At 39.5% G+C, this 17476-nt stretch overlaps 1 protein-coding gene across 1 annotated transcript; it reads left to right on the forward strand.

The window, feature by feature from the left end:
• The first annotated feature begins 7666 nt into the window (after positions 1-7666).
• On the forward strand, positions 7667-8206 carry LOC142163325 (uncharacterized). Its single transcript, XM_075220598.1, has one exon. It carries the CDS (start codon positions 7667-7669, stop codon positions 8204-8206), a length of 540 nt encoding a protein of 179 aa, XP_075076699.1.
• Positions 8207-17476: the final 9270 nt, after the last annotated feature.

The following is a 17476-nucleotide window of genomic DNA, read 5'->3' on the forward strand; positions in this document are numbered from 1 at the left end:
CAGTTGATGTTCAGGCCTTAGTCAATCGGTTCGTGAGGTTGGATATTTCGGAGCCTAGTTGGGTATTAGCTTATGTGGTTTCTCGGTCTTCTTTATATGATCACATCAGAGAGCGCCAGTATGATGATCCGCATTTGCTTGTCCTTAAGGATAGAGTTTAGCATGATGATGCCAGAGATGTGACTATTGGTGATGATGGGGTATTGAGGATGCGGGGCCGGATATGTGTACCCAATGTGGATGGGCTTCGGAAGTTTATTCTGGAAGAGGCCCATAGCTCACGGTATTCCATTCATTCGGGTACCGCGAAGGTGTATTAGGATTTAAGGCAACATTATTGGTGGAGGAGAATGAAGAAAGACATTGTGGGATTGGTGGCTCGGTGTCTCAATTGTCAGCAGGTGAAATATGAGCATCAAAGACCGGGTGGCTTGCTTAAGCGGATGGATATTCCAGAGTGAAAGTGGGAGAGGATCACTATGGACTTTGTAGTTGGGCTCCCACGGACTTTGAAGAAGTTCGATGCTATTTGGGTGATTGTGGATTGGCTGACCAAGTCTGCGCACTTCATTCCTGTGTGTACTACCTATTCTTCAGAGCGGTTGGCAGAGATCTATATCCGGGAGATTGTTCATTTGCATGGTGTCCCAGTTTTCATCATTTCGGATAGGGGCACTTGTTTACTTCAAAGTTCTGGAGGTTTGTGCAGCGAGAGTTGGGTACTCAGGTTGAGTTGAGCACAACTTTTTACCCTCAGACGGACGGGCAGTCCGAGTGTACTATTCAGATTTTGGAGGACATGTTGCGTGCTTGTGTCATTAACTTCGGAGGGTCATGAGATCAGTTTCTACCGCTTGCAGAGTTTGCTTATAATAATAGCTACCAGTCGAGTATTCAGATGGATCCATGTGAGGCTTTGTATGGGAGGCGGTGTAGATCTCCAGTCGGTTGGTTTGAGCTGGGTGTGGCTAGACTATTGGGGACAGACTTGGTGCAGGATTCTTTAGAAAAGGTGAAGGTAATTTAGGAAAGGCTTCGTACAACGCAGTCGGGGCAAAAGAGTTATGCTGACAGGAAGGTTCAGGATGTGTCCTACATGGTTGGTGAGAAGGTTCTGTTGAAGGTTTCACCTATGAAGGGTGTTATGAGGTTTGGGAAGAAGGGTAAATTGAGTTCTCAGTTCATTGGACCTTTTGAGGTGCTTCAGAGTATTGGGGAGGTGGCTTATGAGCTTGCTTTGCCACCCAGCTTGTTGTGTGTGCATCTGTTATTTCATGTTTCTATGCTCCAGAAGTATATTGAGGATCCGTCTCATGTTTTGGATTTTAGCACGGTTCAGTTGGATGGTGATTTGACTTATGATGTGGAGCCAGCAGCTATTTTGGAGCTCCAGGTTTGGAAGTTAAGATCAAAGGATATAGCTTCCGTGAAAGTGTAGTGCAGAGGTCGGCCCGTGGAGGAGGCTACCTAAGAGACCGAGCGCGAGATGTGGAGTAGATATCCTCACCTGTTTGAGGCTTCAGGCATGTTTCTTGACTCGTTCAAGGACGAACATTTGTTTAAGTTGGGGAGGATGTGACGACACGACCAATCATCTCATGAGTTACCACTCTGTTTCCCCCATTTCTGCTTCTTATAGCATTGTCTATCGGTTCTATATATGATCGGGTTGGTTGGCTCGGGTTCGGAAAGGATTTGGTAAGGTTTGAGACACTTAGTCTCTTTTGAGGAAGCTTAAGTTGGAAAAGTCAACCGAATGTTGGCTTATGTGTTAGAGGGCTCGAACGCGATTTCTGGAGCTTTGGGAAATTTTAAAGAGAGAATTCAAGAAGACTTCACTGAGGTAAGGATTTCGGACCAAAAACTCATCCTTATGGTATTATTTCACGGATTAGAGCTATAATTAATGGAATTTAAGGATTAAAATTGGGGAAAACTAGGGTTTGGTATTGGAGACTTAGACTTGAGGATTTGAGGGACCATTTGTGGTCGGATTTTGGTACTTTTGATATGTATGAACTCATGAGGAGATGAGGAATCTATTGATGTGAACTTTATAGAATTTCGAGACGTGGGTCCGGGGGTCGGGTTTTGGTAATTTTGGAATTTATGGTGTAAATTGATTATTTTTGCTTGGGCTTCGTTCCCTTAGCATATTTGACATCGTGATTCTAATTTTGGATAGATTCGACGTGAGTGGAGGCCGATTCGAGGGGCAAAGGCGTTGCAAGCTAGAGTTTGGACCAGATTGAGGTGAGTAATGATTGTAAATGATGTCTTGAGGGTATGAAACCCTGGATTGCACATCGTTGTGCTATATTGAGGTGACACACATGCTAGATGACGAGCGTGGGGTCGCGCACTGTTGGGGATTGTGACTTAGTCCATCCCGAATGACTGTTGTATTTGACTGAAAACTATTTGCTATCATCATATTTTGGGCTGAATGCCATATTTGGGCTTTGTGCCAACTATTTGAACCCTTAGAGGATTTTTATTGATATTTCCTCACTGTTTGACTTTATACTTGAACTTAGTCATGCTATATTCTATTGTTTTCATAACTCAGCCATGTTTACTATGTTTTAACACTTGAATGATATTTTAAATAATATTCTTGGTTGAGCATCATGTTTTACTGTTGCCCGAGTATCTTGTGAGATTCTGACTGAGTAAGGCTGAGGGCCTATGTTGATTATGATTATAGGGCCGAGGGCCTGAGATTTGTACGCCACGAGGTAGCTTGTTAATATGAGGTCGAAGTCCTAGTGATGATGCAAAGAGATGGCTTGATATTACGCTTGGGCCAAAAGGGTCCCCTCCAGGAGTCTGCACACCCCCAGTGAGCGCGGGTACCCATTGTGATGTGAGATATAGCCCGGGGGGATGACATTGTTGACATTGTGCCCGAAGGGCAATCCTTTATGTGCTTATCTATCTTATTTGTCTGCAATTTACCTGCTTAATTGTTAAAAAGGTATTTCATGAAGTTTGAACTGAATTAAAATGACTTTACACATTATCACTACTTCACTGTTTTTACTGGCTTTTACTATTCCAGTGTAGCCTATATTGTGCCTTACGTGATTTCTTGATTTTAGTCTTTATTTATGATTATTACTCACTGAGTTGGAGTACTCACTATACTTCCTGCACCCCGTGTGCAGATTCAGGCGTTGCTGATCCTGCCAGCGAGGGTTGAGAGCTCCCGACAGATTTCAGAGTTCACGAGGTAGCTACTTGGCGTCTATAGTCCCATGCTTCTCCCCCTTTATCTCATTTCTTCTTCTTTCTCAGTTATTCTGTAATAACTTGGTAGACATTTCAGACTTGTAGTATATCGATAGACGATCAAGACTAGTGACACCCCGGTATCGGGCTGTGTTGGGTTTTATTTCCGCAAACTGTAACGTCCACTGCTTACTCTTGGATTATTTACTACGTTTTAGACTTAATTCTTATTGTTTAACTGCTTAAAACTAAAATGGGAAAGTGTCGGCTAGCCTTGTCTTCACGAGAGGCGCCATCACGACCAGATCCAGGTTTAGGTTCGTGACAATTGGACCATTAGTAAGTGTCAAAGTCGACCTCTCGTCTCTACTTCTTCGAGATTAGACGGAGTATTCACTGGGTACACGTTGTTTTCGTACTCATATTACACTTGCTGTGCATTTTGTTGCACAGGTCCATGTGTGGCTTAGTGGCATAGCGACATGGTTGATACGGAGACTTAGGTGAGCTGCATTTATTGAGACGCCCCGCAGCCAGCAGAGTCTCCTTCAGAATATTGTATTGTATTATTTCATTTTTGTCCACTTTGTGTTCCGTACAGTTATTTTATTTTTATGTCATTCCCTAGTAAAAGCTCATGCACTTGTGACACCGGGTTCTGGGATGATTATGGGGTATTTGTATTAATTCCAAACATTTTTATTTAATTTGAAACGGTTATCTTTTACTAGTACAATTGAAGGAAAAATCATAATTTTCAACATTACTAAAACAAGTCCTAAATTAACTATGTATGATTGGCTTGCCTGATAGCGATGTCCGGCGCCATCACGACCTTTAGTGGATTTTGGGTCGTGATAAAAATTATTAGTTTTCTTTGAAAACAAAATACTTTATGAATCTCTACTTTGATGTGTATTTTTTAAAAAATAATTCTATTTGATCCTTTTCTTTTATTTTACTTTCTTCTTTTTTGTTCTTCCTCTAGTTGTTTCAGATATAGTAGTCGAATAAAATTCTGACCTAAAATAAAAGACTTGATAAAAAAATACTTTTTCTGTTTCAATTTATTTCAACCTATTCATATCTAGTCCATGCCATAAAGAATTACCTCTTTTCATATTTGAAAATAATTTACCTTTATATAATGAGTCACACAAAATATATATGCCTCACTTTATACCACAAGTTTAAAAGTATTTTTTTTTCTTCTTAAATTTCATGTCCAATCAAATATGTTCACATAAATTGAAACGGAGGGAGTATATTATTTTGGTTTTAAAGGGCAAATATGAGTCATTACACTCATGATAAGGACATATTTTGGACTAAAGTCAAACAGAGGAAAAATATATTTTATCTTCCATAGTTGATGGGCAAATAAGAATCATTTCACTAATAATAAGGATATATATATATATGACCAGATTCAAAATAAGGATAAATTTTCTTTATTTTCCATTATTGTGGGGGCATTGTTGACCCTTTCACCTTTTCCGTAAGTTAAAGTTAAAGACTAAAGAAGTTCATATTTATAATGCAAAAAAAAAAACAGACAAAGAAAAACATCGCAGCTGCAAAACACTTCAAATCGCAGCCCCTCTTCTCCCTGAAAATCAGCTCCAAACAACCAGTCAAATTAAAATCAATCACCATTCAAAACAGATCTTAATTTTACTTTTAAGACTTACTGTAGCAACGAGCTCCCATTAGCCAATTTCAACAAAGTTGCCAGTGATAGCTACTGCTTATGTAACGTGAAGCTTGGATGGTTGAAGAACAACTTGGATGGTTTGTTTAAGGCGTGATTCTCATTTTTGAAGCTAAAAGCAACAACAAATTAAAAACAGATCTTATTTTGCTTTGAAGAGTTACTGTAGCATCGAATTAGCAAAAAATGTGCTTTTCTTGTCATAAGTATTAACGTGGAAAAGCGTTTTCATTGGTGTAAGAGAGTGTTGACGCGAAAATCTAGGTTGATCTATGTTGTCTCAAGCTTTTTTAAAAAACACTTTACAGTTGGAAGATCCTTCACGGAGTGCTGCCATGGCCACTATGGCCAGTGGCCAGCTACCCGCAAACACTGGGACACCTCCCCAGCCTCCCCTTAACATCATCCAGCCTTGCATGACAACAGTAAATGTTCCAAAAACTATGGATTATGCAAACGTTGTAAAACCCACGACCAGTACTTCGACAATGCAAGATCGAGCAGCAGTAGTTGATCCAATCCCCCTAGACAAGCCCAATTCTTTCAAGGACAACCAACGGTATGCTTTACAGAATCAGAAGTTGAACGTATGAACTATATTGAAGGACTGCAACAGGCAGTTGTGTGCAAATTTTCATACGGATGGCCATACATCAATGAAATACGTCAAATTGTTCCTATGCAGTGTGGTATCAAAGCTGATTGCAACATTGGATATCTTCGTGACAGACACATTTTGATTCGATTTTCATTATGGCAAGATAACGTAGATTTCTCATCAAAAGGAGTGTACTATGTTAAGGATAAGCATGGGGATGAATATCAACTAAGAACTTTGATCTATGATGCAAAATTTAATGTTGGAGAGGAGACACCTAAGGTAATGGCTTGGATTTCATTCCCTAATTTGCTGCCTACCTATTTTGTCAGAGAATGCCCGTTCTCTCTAGCTTCTGCTGTAGGTAAACCCCTTCACTTGGATTTGGCTACTGTCAAGAAAACTAGACCTAGTTGTGCTCGTGTTAAAGTGTTGGTGGATCTGCTAGCTGACCTCCCCAAGAAAGTTCGGATGGACATTGTCAATGAAGTAAATGGGGATGTTAGAACTGAATGGGTAACCATTAACTATGATTATTTGCCAAAGTACTGTAAAGAGTGAAAGTTACAAGGCCATGACATGCTTGAATGTTGGAGAATTAATCCTGATTTAAGGGAAAGCAAAAATGTCCAGCAGCAGGAAAATGTCGAAAATGTGAAACAAGGTACTAAGAAACCGGCAAAACATGATGCTCCTTTGATGATCCTTACTAATGGTAAGGTAGTTGGTAATGCAGGCCCTCGATAGAAGGAAGTTCGAGACAATAGGGGACTAAACAAAGGCAAACAATCTGAAGGTACTACTGCAGAAGGGAAAGAAATAGTTCTTGTTAACAATATAGATGTGACAAAACAAATACAAACAACCAACCAATTTGCAGTGCTAGAAATTGAAAATGGTGAGATCAATGAAGGTTATCAATGGGCAGCTGTGGAGGAAACAACAGTTCAAAAAACCACAAATAACAACATTCAGCAAAATAATTCCATAGCAGGTGTGGAGAATGAGTCAAAGGAGCAGGAATTTGATTTTTCAACTAGATAAATAGTACAAAAGGTAACTTCTCCTAGCTCATCTAGGAGACAATCATCCAAGACACAACCCAAGAAACTGAACCCTGCAGCACCTACTTTCAATCCTACAGCAATAAAAAATCATGTAGCAAATAGGGAAGCAACAGCTCATTCTGTACAAAAAGAGTTGGGGAATGAGCAGCATTTTCACAATGAGTCAACTGCCCATTGGGTCCAAAAAGCATTCAAAAATAATGTAGTTCAAGTCAATAATTCATGTCAAGACATTCCTTCACATGACACCAATGTTGAACAACAATTAGCAAACAACAAAGAAAATGAATTTGTTGAAGATATAGATTTTGAGAAATTCATGGCCAATGGAAAAGAAAAATGGGCAGGAGGGAGATTATGGCTCGACCAAACAGAGAAAGACCTAGCAGATGGTTAGATTCCAGATACAATGCATAGTGATGAAGAATTTGGAGGAAATGAAGTGGAAGATGAGGATCAAAGTTTTAATTGTAATGCCAATGCAATCAATATTCAAAGCATCAGCGAATGCACAAATGCAGCAACAGAAAAGACAAAAGAGGGGAACATTAATATTATAGATCCAGGAGGGACTTCACATAATGCTGTTAGTAATGTCTTGGAAGAAGCTGAAAATGCAGACAAGAAACAAGACAAGAATGCAGACAATAACCGAACTATGACAGTGCAGGTTTATTCAAGAAGTATTGTTCCATGGAGCACCGTGCAGGATGTAGTAGGAAGTAACGTTCCACTGAACAATACAATGTTGTTGACCAATGAACATGCTGCAAAAGATGCTGAACTTATCAACCAGGAAGAGGATATTGTTACATCAAAAGAAGAAGTAGAAGCACATGATCAAGTTAACCATGCAGAACTTAAAGGTGGAGACATGGATGAGGAATCCACTGCACAAAATTTCCTTAATGTTGCCAAGCAGGGAGATTTGTCGCCAAGGCTTATTGAACTAGTAAAATCTGCAACAAAGGGAAAAAAGAAACAGTCAAAAGAGACTTCTACTGTCCTAGTTAGTGGAGTACAAACAAGGAGAACACTGTCCAAATCCCAAAACATTTAATGGATGCCATTATATGGAATGTCAGGTCAGTAAACACAATGCAAACATTTGAAAGGCTGATTACAATGCACAGAAAACATCATTTTGAGTTCATAGGAATCCTTGAGCCTATGCAACGGTCTCACAAAATGGAGAGGTATAGAGCAAGAATTGGTTTGGCACAGGCTGTGGTGAATGTGTCAAGCAAGATTTGGGCTTTTATTGATGAAATTGTTGAGGTTACTATTTTATATAACATGACTCAACCGCTGACTTTGAGATTAATGCACTCTGAAACACATGTTGAGCTCATCCTTACACTAGTCTATGCCAAATGTGATCGCACTGAAAGAATAAAACTATGGGATACGTTGTATGCAATGGCATCAGATATGACAGTACCTTGGCTAGTTGGGGGCGACTTTAATGTGATATGGGATGAGGAAGAGAAATATGGGGGATTGCCAGTTTACCTCATTGAAGTAGATGATTTTAGACACTGCATCAATACCTGCAACTTGACAGACTTGGGTTTTAAAGGAAGCATATTTACATGGTGAAATGGAAGATCAGAGGAGGACTGCATTTTTAAAAGATTGGACAGATGTTTTGGCAATAATGAATTGCAACAGACCTTTCCTAGATTGGAGATAACTCACATATCCAAAATCGGGTCTGATCATTGCCCAATGCTGCTGAAATGTGATATAGAAACTCCTCCAATTAAGAAGTCATTCAGATTTCTTAACTTCTAGACAAAGCATGAAACCTTCAAAGATGTAGTAAAGGAGAATTGGAATGCTGATTTTAGTGCTAACCCTTTCTGCATTTTTAACTACAAGTTAAAGAAGCTTAAACAAGCACTATCTACCTGGAGCAGAGCTACATATGGGGATATATTCCAGAAGATTGCAAGCCTTGAGGAGGTGGTCTTGGTTCATGAAAGACAATTTGAAGTCAATCCTTCACAAATGAATAGACAAAGATTACAATAGGTCCAAGCTGAAATGATTAAATATCTTGCATTAGAAGAAGAATTCTGCAGACAAAAAGCAGGCATGTTATGGTTCAAAGATGGTGATAGAAACACTAAATTCTTCCATGTTCAAGTTAATGGGAGAAGAAAGAGACTGAAATTATCAAGGATCCAGAATAACCTTGGTAACTGGATTGAAGAAGATCACTTAATAGCAGAAGAAGCAGTAAAGTTCTACAAGGATCAATTTACAGAGAGTGCAGTTCCAAATGATTTTGATATTCTAAATCATGTACCTTCAATGGTAGATAGTGATCAACATGAAAGACTGATGGCTTTGCCTTCCAATGAAGAAGTGAAGAGAGCAATTATGGGGTTGAATGAGGACTCAGCTGGTGGACCGGATGGATTCACTGGAGCCTTTTACCAAACATGCTGGGAAATTATTGAAGAAGATGTAGTCCGCATGGTCAAGGCTTTCTTTTGCGGTCAGCAGTTGCCAAAGAGTGTGACACACACAAACCTAGTTTTATTACCAAAGAAAAAAGAAGTTACGACCTTTGCGGACATGAGACCAATCAGTCTTAGCAACTTTACTAACAAGATTTTCTCTAGGGTTATTCATGAGAGGTTGGTTGAATTATTACCAAACATAATCTTAGAGGAACATGCAGGTTTTGTGAAGGGCAGAAGCATAGTTGAGAACGTGCTGCTAACTCAAGAAATCATTAAGGATATCAGGTTGAGAACAAAAGCAGGTCCAAACGTTGTGATTAAGCTTGATATGACAAAAGCTTACGATAGACTTTCATGGCTATTCCTGACCAAAATACTAAGGAAAATGGGATTTCCTGAAGCTTTTATTGGCTGGATCTTTGATTTGATTGGGAACAATTGGTACTCTATTCTTATAAATGGTCAGCCTAATGGATTCTTCAAATCATCGAGAGGAGTTAAACATGGTGACCCTTTGTCACCAACTCTATTCATTCTGGCAGCAGAAGCACTTTCTTGGGGATTGAATTCACTACACACTAACATGTATTTCTGTGGATTTGGAATGCCAAAATGGATCCCAAAAATAAATCATCTATCATACGCTGATGATACGATCATTTTCTGCTCATCTGATGAAACTTCATTGAAACTTGTCATGGAGGTTTTGCAAGCTTATGAATCATCATCTGGTCAACTTTTGAACAAAGCCAAATCAGCCATATACCTGCATTATTTAACGGATAATGAGGTGATTAACAAGGTGGGAAGGATTACAGGCATAAGAAGACAAGGTTTCCCTATGACCTATCTCGGATGTCCTATTTTTTATGCAAGAAGAAGGGGAGACTATTACCAGGGATTAATCACCAAGGTTATGGACAAACTGCAGTCATGGAAAGGCAAATTCCTATATGTAGGAGGCAGAGCGGTTTTAATCGCAAATGTCCTGCAGAGTATCCCAATTCATATGTTGTCAGCAGTTAATCCACCAAGTTATGTGATCAACAAATTACATAGCATTTTTGCCAAGTTTTTCTGGAGCAGCAATGTGGGAGGTAGCACTAGACATTGGTCGTCTTGGACTAACCTTTGTATGCCTTATGAGGAGGGCGGCATAGGTTTTAGGTCCCTACATGATGTATCCAAGGCACTGTTTTGCTAATTGTGGTGGAATTTTAGGACAAAGCCTAGTTTGTGGAGTGCATTTATTAGTCAAAAGTTCTGCAAGAAACTGAATGCAGTAATTGTACCTTGGAAGGGTGCATCCCACGCGTGGAGAAAAATGCTAGAATGTAGGGACTTGATTGAGCATCAAATCTACTGGATACTGAGAATGGGATCAACTCTATTCTGGTTCGACAATTGGACTAAGATGAGAGCCTTATATTTTCAAGTACCTGCAGAGTTTGGTATCGATGATGATATTCATAATGTCAATGATATGGTTGAAAATGGTATGTGGAATGTGGATAAAATGTTTGAGAGCCTACCTGAAGATTTGGCACACCACATTGTGCAGAATATTAGACCACCAACTGAAAGTTCACAGTTAGATACTCCTTTCTGGATGCTTGAAACAAGGGGACATTTTACAGTAAAGTCTGCATAGGATTACGTGCGAAGAAGAGTCAACCCAAGATTAGCTTACAAGATGATATGGGTAAAAGGTTTACCTTTCAAGATATCCTTCTTCCTGTGGAAGTTGTAGAAAGCCAAACTGCCACTTGATGATTTCTTGCGTAAACTAGGATACTCCATGCCATCTAAATATTGGTGTTGTGACAATCCTAAGGAGGAGTTATTACTACATTTGTTCTTCACATCCAATGCAGCTAGAAGTGTTTGGACTTACTTCCTGAGGAGAGCAAGAATTGCATTAGATGGGTTGTCATTACATCAAGCAATTACAAAGTGTTGGACAACACCAGTTGTACCTATACTGAAGCCAGTATTACAAGCTTTACCTGCATGCATTGTATGTGAACTTTGGAAGAGAAGAAACAGTTTGAAATATGGAGAAGTAGTGTCAGTGAGCAGAGTTATTTACTAGGTGTCGTCTACTGTGCAATCACTTGTCCAACGGAAAAAGCTTGGACTACGTGTGCCTCAGAAGTGGCTGTACTTACTGACAATGATAGAGCAATACACACCTCGACTGAAATATGATAAAGTTTTATGGGAATTTCATTCAAGAGGATGGATCAAAGTGAATACGGATGGAGCATGTAGAGGGAACCCAGGGAGGAGTTCAATTGGTTTCTGCATAAGGGATGAGGTATGTGATTTGATATATGCAGAAAAAGGGAGATTTCTGAAGGAACCAACAATGAATCAGAAGCGGTAGCTATTGTGGAGTCATTGAAGATGTGCAAAAATCTTAATTATTTCCAGATATGGCTGCAAACATATTCTATGCTATTAAAGAACATTATAGAGGAATCATGGAAGGTTGGCTTGCCTGGCAGCGGTGTCTGGCGCCATCACGACCATTAGTGGAATTCGGGTCATGACAACATGGTATTAGAGTACTAGGTTCCCTTAGGTCTCACGAATCATGAGCAAGTCTAGTAAAGTCTCACGGATTGGTATGGAGACGTCTGTACTTATCTTCGAGAGGCTATAGGACTGTTAGGAGCACCTCTCGTCTTGATTCCTCATCGTGCGGTTTGATTCTTTTGAGGATTATGCCTTTGTTTCTTTCCTACTCAATCTTATGCGACGTGAAGTGCTTATTATAAATCGGGAATTGGGAAATGTAATGGTACTACATATGTGGTGCGGGATGTTCCTATCTGCGTATTTGATCGGGCTATGAGTATCGTCTTGCGGAAGGTTGTTCTGTTGTTTCAGCTCAATTTCAATATTACCTAAGTTTTTGAGATTTGGCATTAATTGTTATGACGATTCATGTGTTGTTATCGCATAATATTGGTGTAATGGTAGAGGGTTTGTCTATACATTGAAGCGGTGAATGACTTGGAAGGATGTTTCCTCAATGCAAAATTCAGAAAATTAGAATTTTATTTCCCGACGGAAGAAAGGCAATCGGGCTATAAATGTTCAAGTTTGGTTTGATGGAGTAATGAGATTTGGTATTTTCGAACATGGTGGAATTTTCATTTGTGACATGGTATCGTCGTCCTCGATTGAATATGTTGAGTTCGTCGGTGTTATGGTTTTCTTCAATTCGCCTTGGGGCAGGATATTGTGAAATAATAATGGAGAGGCGACTGTCAGAGATTGCGATGTGTGGTGGTTCAGGATTGAATTGGTGTTTCTAATGTTGACGGCTCGAGAAAGATGATCTTCGGAAAGATTTAAAGTTAGTAGCGATTTATGGGTTCAAGTGCTACGAAGATGGATTTTATTTAAGGCAACAACTAAGAAGCAAAGGATGAGGAAGGACATGTGGGAAGTGCCAGGCGGTGGTTAAAATTTCTAGAAGGCTAGGCATAAGAAGCAAAGTTCGAGTAATTGATTGAAATGGTGAGTTCCGCCAAAGTGGGAGAGTGGCGGAGTTGCATATGGGCTTTGTGGTAGGATGACTACGCACCTTAAAGAGAGTTTGGAATGATTTGGGAATTTTAGTGGTTGGTGATTGGGGTCTACTGATTTAATTTGAAGTATGGGCTATTATGCGGCAGGAGATTTGATATAACGGAAATGAGCTGCTTGAAATGAAGAAGGATACAACATAACATTGAATTGGAAGAATGTTGCCGCACATTTAATTAATGTCCACGAGGGGGTGGATGGACTTGTGCAGCTAGAGAATGAGCTCGGACTCGGGATGGGTTATTGATGTTGTAGTGATTGTACCCCGTGCAGTGGCGTTGGAAGATGTCAGCACGTAAATTCCATAGGTGGTTATCTCTAGTGAGCAGATCGGCGGTCGCATGGTTGGTGAAGCTTCTGCGAAGAATTCTATTGGTTATACAACAAGGAGATCGGTCGTGCGAATGTGGTTGATGATTCAGAGTATAAAAGGGCATTTTACAGAAAGATTCCAAGAATTTTGGCAATTTATTGTGCAAGGCTATGTCAATAAGAGATAAAGAATCCTGGTGAATTCCAGAGTTGTGTAATGGTGGCTTCAAGCTAAGTGGGAGAGTCCCACCACCTATGATGGGGTTGCATGGTTAACTACTTGCGAGGTTTCTAGTTAGTAGCATATTGATAGGTAATTTTAGCTACGGGTGTCACGCCTCCTTTTTACTACACCCTCGTAAAGAAGTTTTTCCAATTAAAGGACGATCGAAACGGAATTTATTAAAAAGATTCAGAGTCGCCACTTGGGATATTTATGGTGTCCCAAGTCACTGGTTGCATCCCGAATCGGGGAAAATATGACTCTGTTTAACAGTCCGCGAAACAGAAATCCAAGGAATTATGTTAACCCGAGAGAAGGTATTAGGCATTCCCAGGTTCTGCGGTTCTAGCACGGTCGCTCAACTGTTATATTTAGCTAAACTATCTGATTTTAAACAATTATGAACCTATGTGCAAATTTTGACCTTTAACCGCTTTTATTCATTTTTAAGGAAGATTTAACGTTGTCTAAAACATGCCTTTAGATCACACCACATGAAATGCACCTGCGATCCGCGATATATTTTTATTCAATGTTATTATGAATTGGAATTGGGTCACATGAAATGCGCACCCGAATTTAGGAAAGTAATTTTATTAAAACAACGCGCCTAAAGCAATTGTGTGTTTTTAGCTTTGCAAGGGCCATGGAAATTTGCTATGTGGCGCACCTCGAGTTCTAAGTATTTCGAGGAAAAATAATTAAACGAGGGCCAAACATTTGAGATTTTATTGGGCCTGGCAAGCCTCGAATCCAATTTTAAAGGGAAATTCAGACTAAACGAACCAGGAAGATTTATGTGAGGGAAAATTAATTCATTGCATAACGACGCTGATTCAAAGCAACTTTCCGAACTGGGCCTCAAGGTAAGCCCAAATTCGGAGCCCTGCAGCAGTTGAGTCAAGAGACAACATCGAGTCCCTACAACATTAGCCAAGAACGGGACTAGTACCTATACAAGCAAGCTTGGGAATCGTTTTTAACTCATCATTAATCAGTTAGATAACACTCAATAATGATTTGATCATGGAAGCACTCGTGAGTTCCAATTCTGATTACTAACAATAGGCAGTGGAATTTAATAATTTCAACCTCATAACAACACAGTTAATCATATTATTCATGCATAGAGGCTACCATATCTACTAATTTTGGTTATTCAACCATCTAATTAAACGAGTTGCTGCTCAAAGTTATATGCATAACTTCATCACTGACTCAACTAAACGAACATGATGTTTAAGCTTTCAGGCAGATTCAAAACATAAATATCATGATAAAGTCTATTTATACATCACTGGTTTTCAGGTTGCAACACATTCGACCAAATTGAACCTCATGTCTATTTCAAATCAGACTCAACCCCCAAAGAGCAGTGTCACTAACCAACATACAAATATGAATATATTCAAACTAAAGTCTCAAAATAAAGACAAATTAACTCCTACAATGAGAACAAATGGCCAACATGCTTCAAGTCTTTCAGATTTCCATATCACAAGCTTTTTACATTGAGAAGAGTTAAATAGGTACCTAAGAGCACAAGTAAGAAAGGGTAAGAAGATCAGCAACACAGTAAGAAGAGCAAGGGTCAGCAGCAAAGCAAATCAACAGAACCAGCCATCAGCTCCAAAAATCAAATTTTAAACCCAGAAATTGAAATAAACAACCAGAAACCAATTCGATCCAAACAATGGACCAGGAAAACTTCAACCCAGGCTGATTTTAATTCATTTCTAAGGTCAGCTAATCAGGACTTATTGTATCATCAGGAAAACTTTAGAAGTTAGCAATAGAACTCAATGGAACAGTACCTTTTTGAAAAACAATTTGTCTAGAATTTTCAGAGATTCCTTAGCTCTTAAAAATCTGAATTGAGCTGCAAGTAACTATGCCTTTATAGGCAAGTCACTAGGGCAGCTTTGGGGTTTAGTTTATTTCATTTTAGTCCTTTTCAGCTTTTCCTTTTGCTTAAAGGGCCCCCGAATTACTGACTTGTGGAACAAGTTAGTACATTCTGCAGCTTCTAGGTAACTTCTTAGCAGTTAACTCAGAGATTCCCTATGTCTTTTACCCAAACTAACCCTTAATTGCCCTGTTTTTACCTTGAACTCAAACGAGTTGGGGTCAATCTGACCCAAGGTTCCAATTCAAAACTGGGCCAATCCCTTCCCCTTGGCCCCAATTCTAATTCAAAAGCCCCAACATAAGAACTACAGGTAGAACTAATGAGCAGAATAAAATATGCAAGCTCAAACAAATCGTAGGCCCAAGGAACATTTTCACAATTAACCAGTTAACTAAATGTCTTGCTAAACAGACACTAACCAAAATGACTAAAACAATTTCCAAAACTAAACATGCATGACTAAATGGAAACAAGAAATAAAAATAAAAAATAAATAAGAATCCTGGAGAAAAGAAGAAACAGAGAAACGGGTAGAGGGAAAAACATAAAGAAAACTAATTTGAACAAAGAAGACAGAACGAGATTACCTACGAGGACTCGAGCGATTTGAGGAATGTGATTTGAACCTACAAACTCTTCGGATTTTCTGGCCTGCTACGATGTTAATCATGTGTTCTTAATAAGAACACACGAATAACCTCGAAACGGACCCAAATCTTCAAGCAGAAATGAACTGGGGACCTCTTGGGAATCAGGGGTTTATTTGGATTTAAGATTCGAATAGTTCCTGGGTGATTTGAAGGACACAGAGTGAGGATTTGGAATGAGGGAGGGAAGACGGTCCTAGGGCATCAATTTGGGGTTGAAGAGAGGCGACACCGCCACCAGAGAGAACAAGGGCGGCGCTAGGGTTTCGATCTTTGATTTGAAATTCGAGCACTTCTAAAAGGATTTGAGAGGAGTTGTTTGGGGATTTGGAATGGGGAGATGAAGGGGAATCGAGGGTGTAAATTTGGGGTCGATCGGAGCACCGCCGTCGGCAAAGACGATTTCCGGCCGGCGGTTCCGGCGGGGATGATGAGAGTCTGGTGAAAAGAGATGAAAGGGGGGTATGGGGCACGTTTGGACACTTAAATATCAAATGACCCGAGCTTAAGGACCGTCCGATCAAGAAACCTCGACGGTCCTGATCTGTTGCCCATGAAACGGTGTCGTTTTGATTAAGGGGGGAGACCAGACCGGGTTAAGGTGGTTTGGGCCGTGTGAGGGGTTTGGACGACTTGGGCCTGGGGAATTTCGAACTCAAATGGCCCAAATCAGGGTCTTCTAAATCCAACTCTTTTTATTTTCCCTTCTTTTGTTTTTTTCTAATTTCTTTTAAAAATCAAATTTAAAACTTAAAAATAAAATAAGACCTAAATTAATTCCTAACCAAATTATCCTATCAAATTGAATTAGATAACTCTAAATAATGTTCACCACCCCTAATTAAATGCCAAATTAAAGAAAATTAACGAAAATTCGAAAAACTAAAATTAAAGTGCGAAAAATGAAGTATTTTGTGATTTTCATATTTTATAAAACAAACTAATTTACTAATTAATCTAAAAAAATATATAATTAAATCCTAAATGCAGTGCGTGATATTTTTGTATTTTCATGAATTAAATAGAATAAACGTGCACAGACAAATGCAAATAATTAACAGAAAATGCCACAAAATCCAACAAAATTGCAAACACTGAAAAAAATTATTTTGTTTTGAATTTGTTGGAATAATTCATATATGACAAAAATCACGTGCTCACAGCTGCCCCTCTTTGTCCGGAAACACGAAGAGTTTTCGTGCAAAGATAAGTGAGTGGATACGAGCTATTTTTGCCCGTTTGAATACTCCATGGGAAGCATTTTTGAATGATTTTACCGCACCCGGATTTTGAGGTTGCCTACATATCCTTGGCTAAAGAGGAATTAGGTCAGTGTAGTTCGGGAATGTCGGGTAGCTGGGACTACCATGAAGTTGTGATTTCGTTGTTGCTGCTGTTGCTGCTACTGCTTACTGAACCCCTTATTACACCATGTCAAAAATAAAACAAGCTAGACTAGACTATGATCTATGCTTTACAAAATCCTATCTAGATCTTCACACTTGCTCTTGTGTTTCTTGTTGCCTTGTTGTCTTGTATTCTCTTGGTAAAATTCCTTTGTTGCCGCCTTGATTTGTAAACTGAGATGTTTCCCTTTCTCCAGGCGGGCTCCTGATTACTGCATTTGGAATTATTCCCTACTCTCCAGTCGGCTCCTGACTGCTACATTTGAAAGCATTCCCTGCTCTCCAGGCGGGTTCCTGACTACTG

This window comes from Nicotiana tabacum, chromosome 8, assembly GCF_000715075.1.
Source record: "Nicotiana tabacum cultivar K326 chromosome 8, ASM71507v2, whole genome shotgun sequence".
Taxonomy (NCBI): domain Eukaryota; kingdom Viridiplantae; phylum Streptophyta; class Magnoliopsida; order Solanales; family Solanaceae; genus Nicotiana; species Nicotiana tabacum.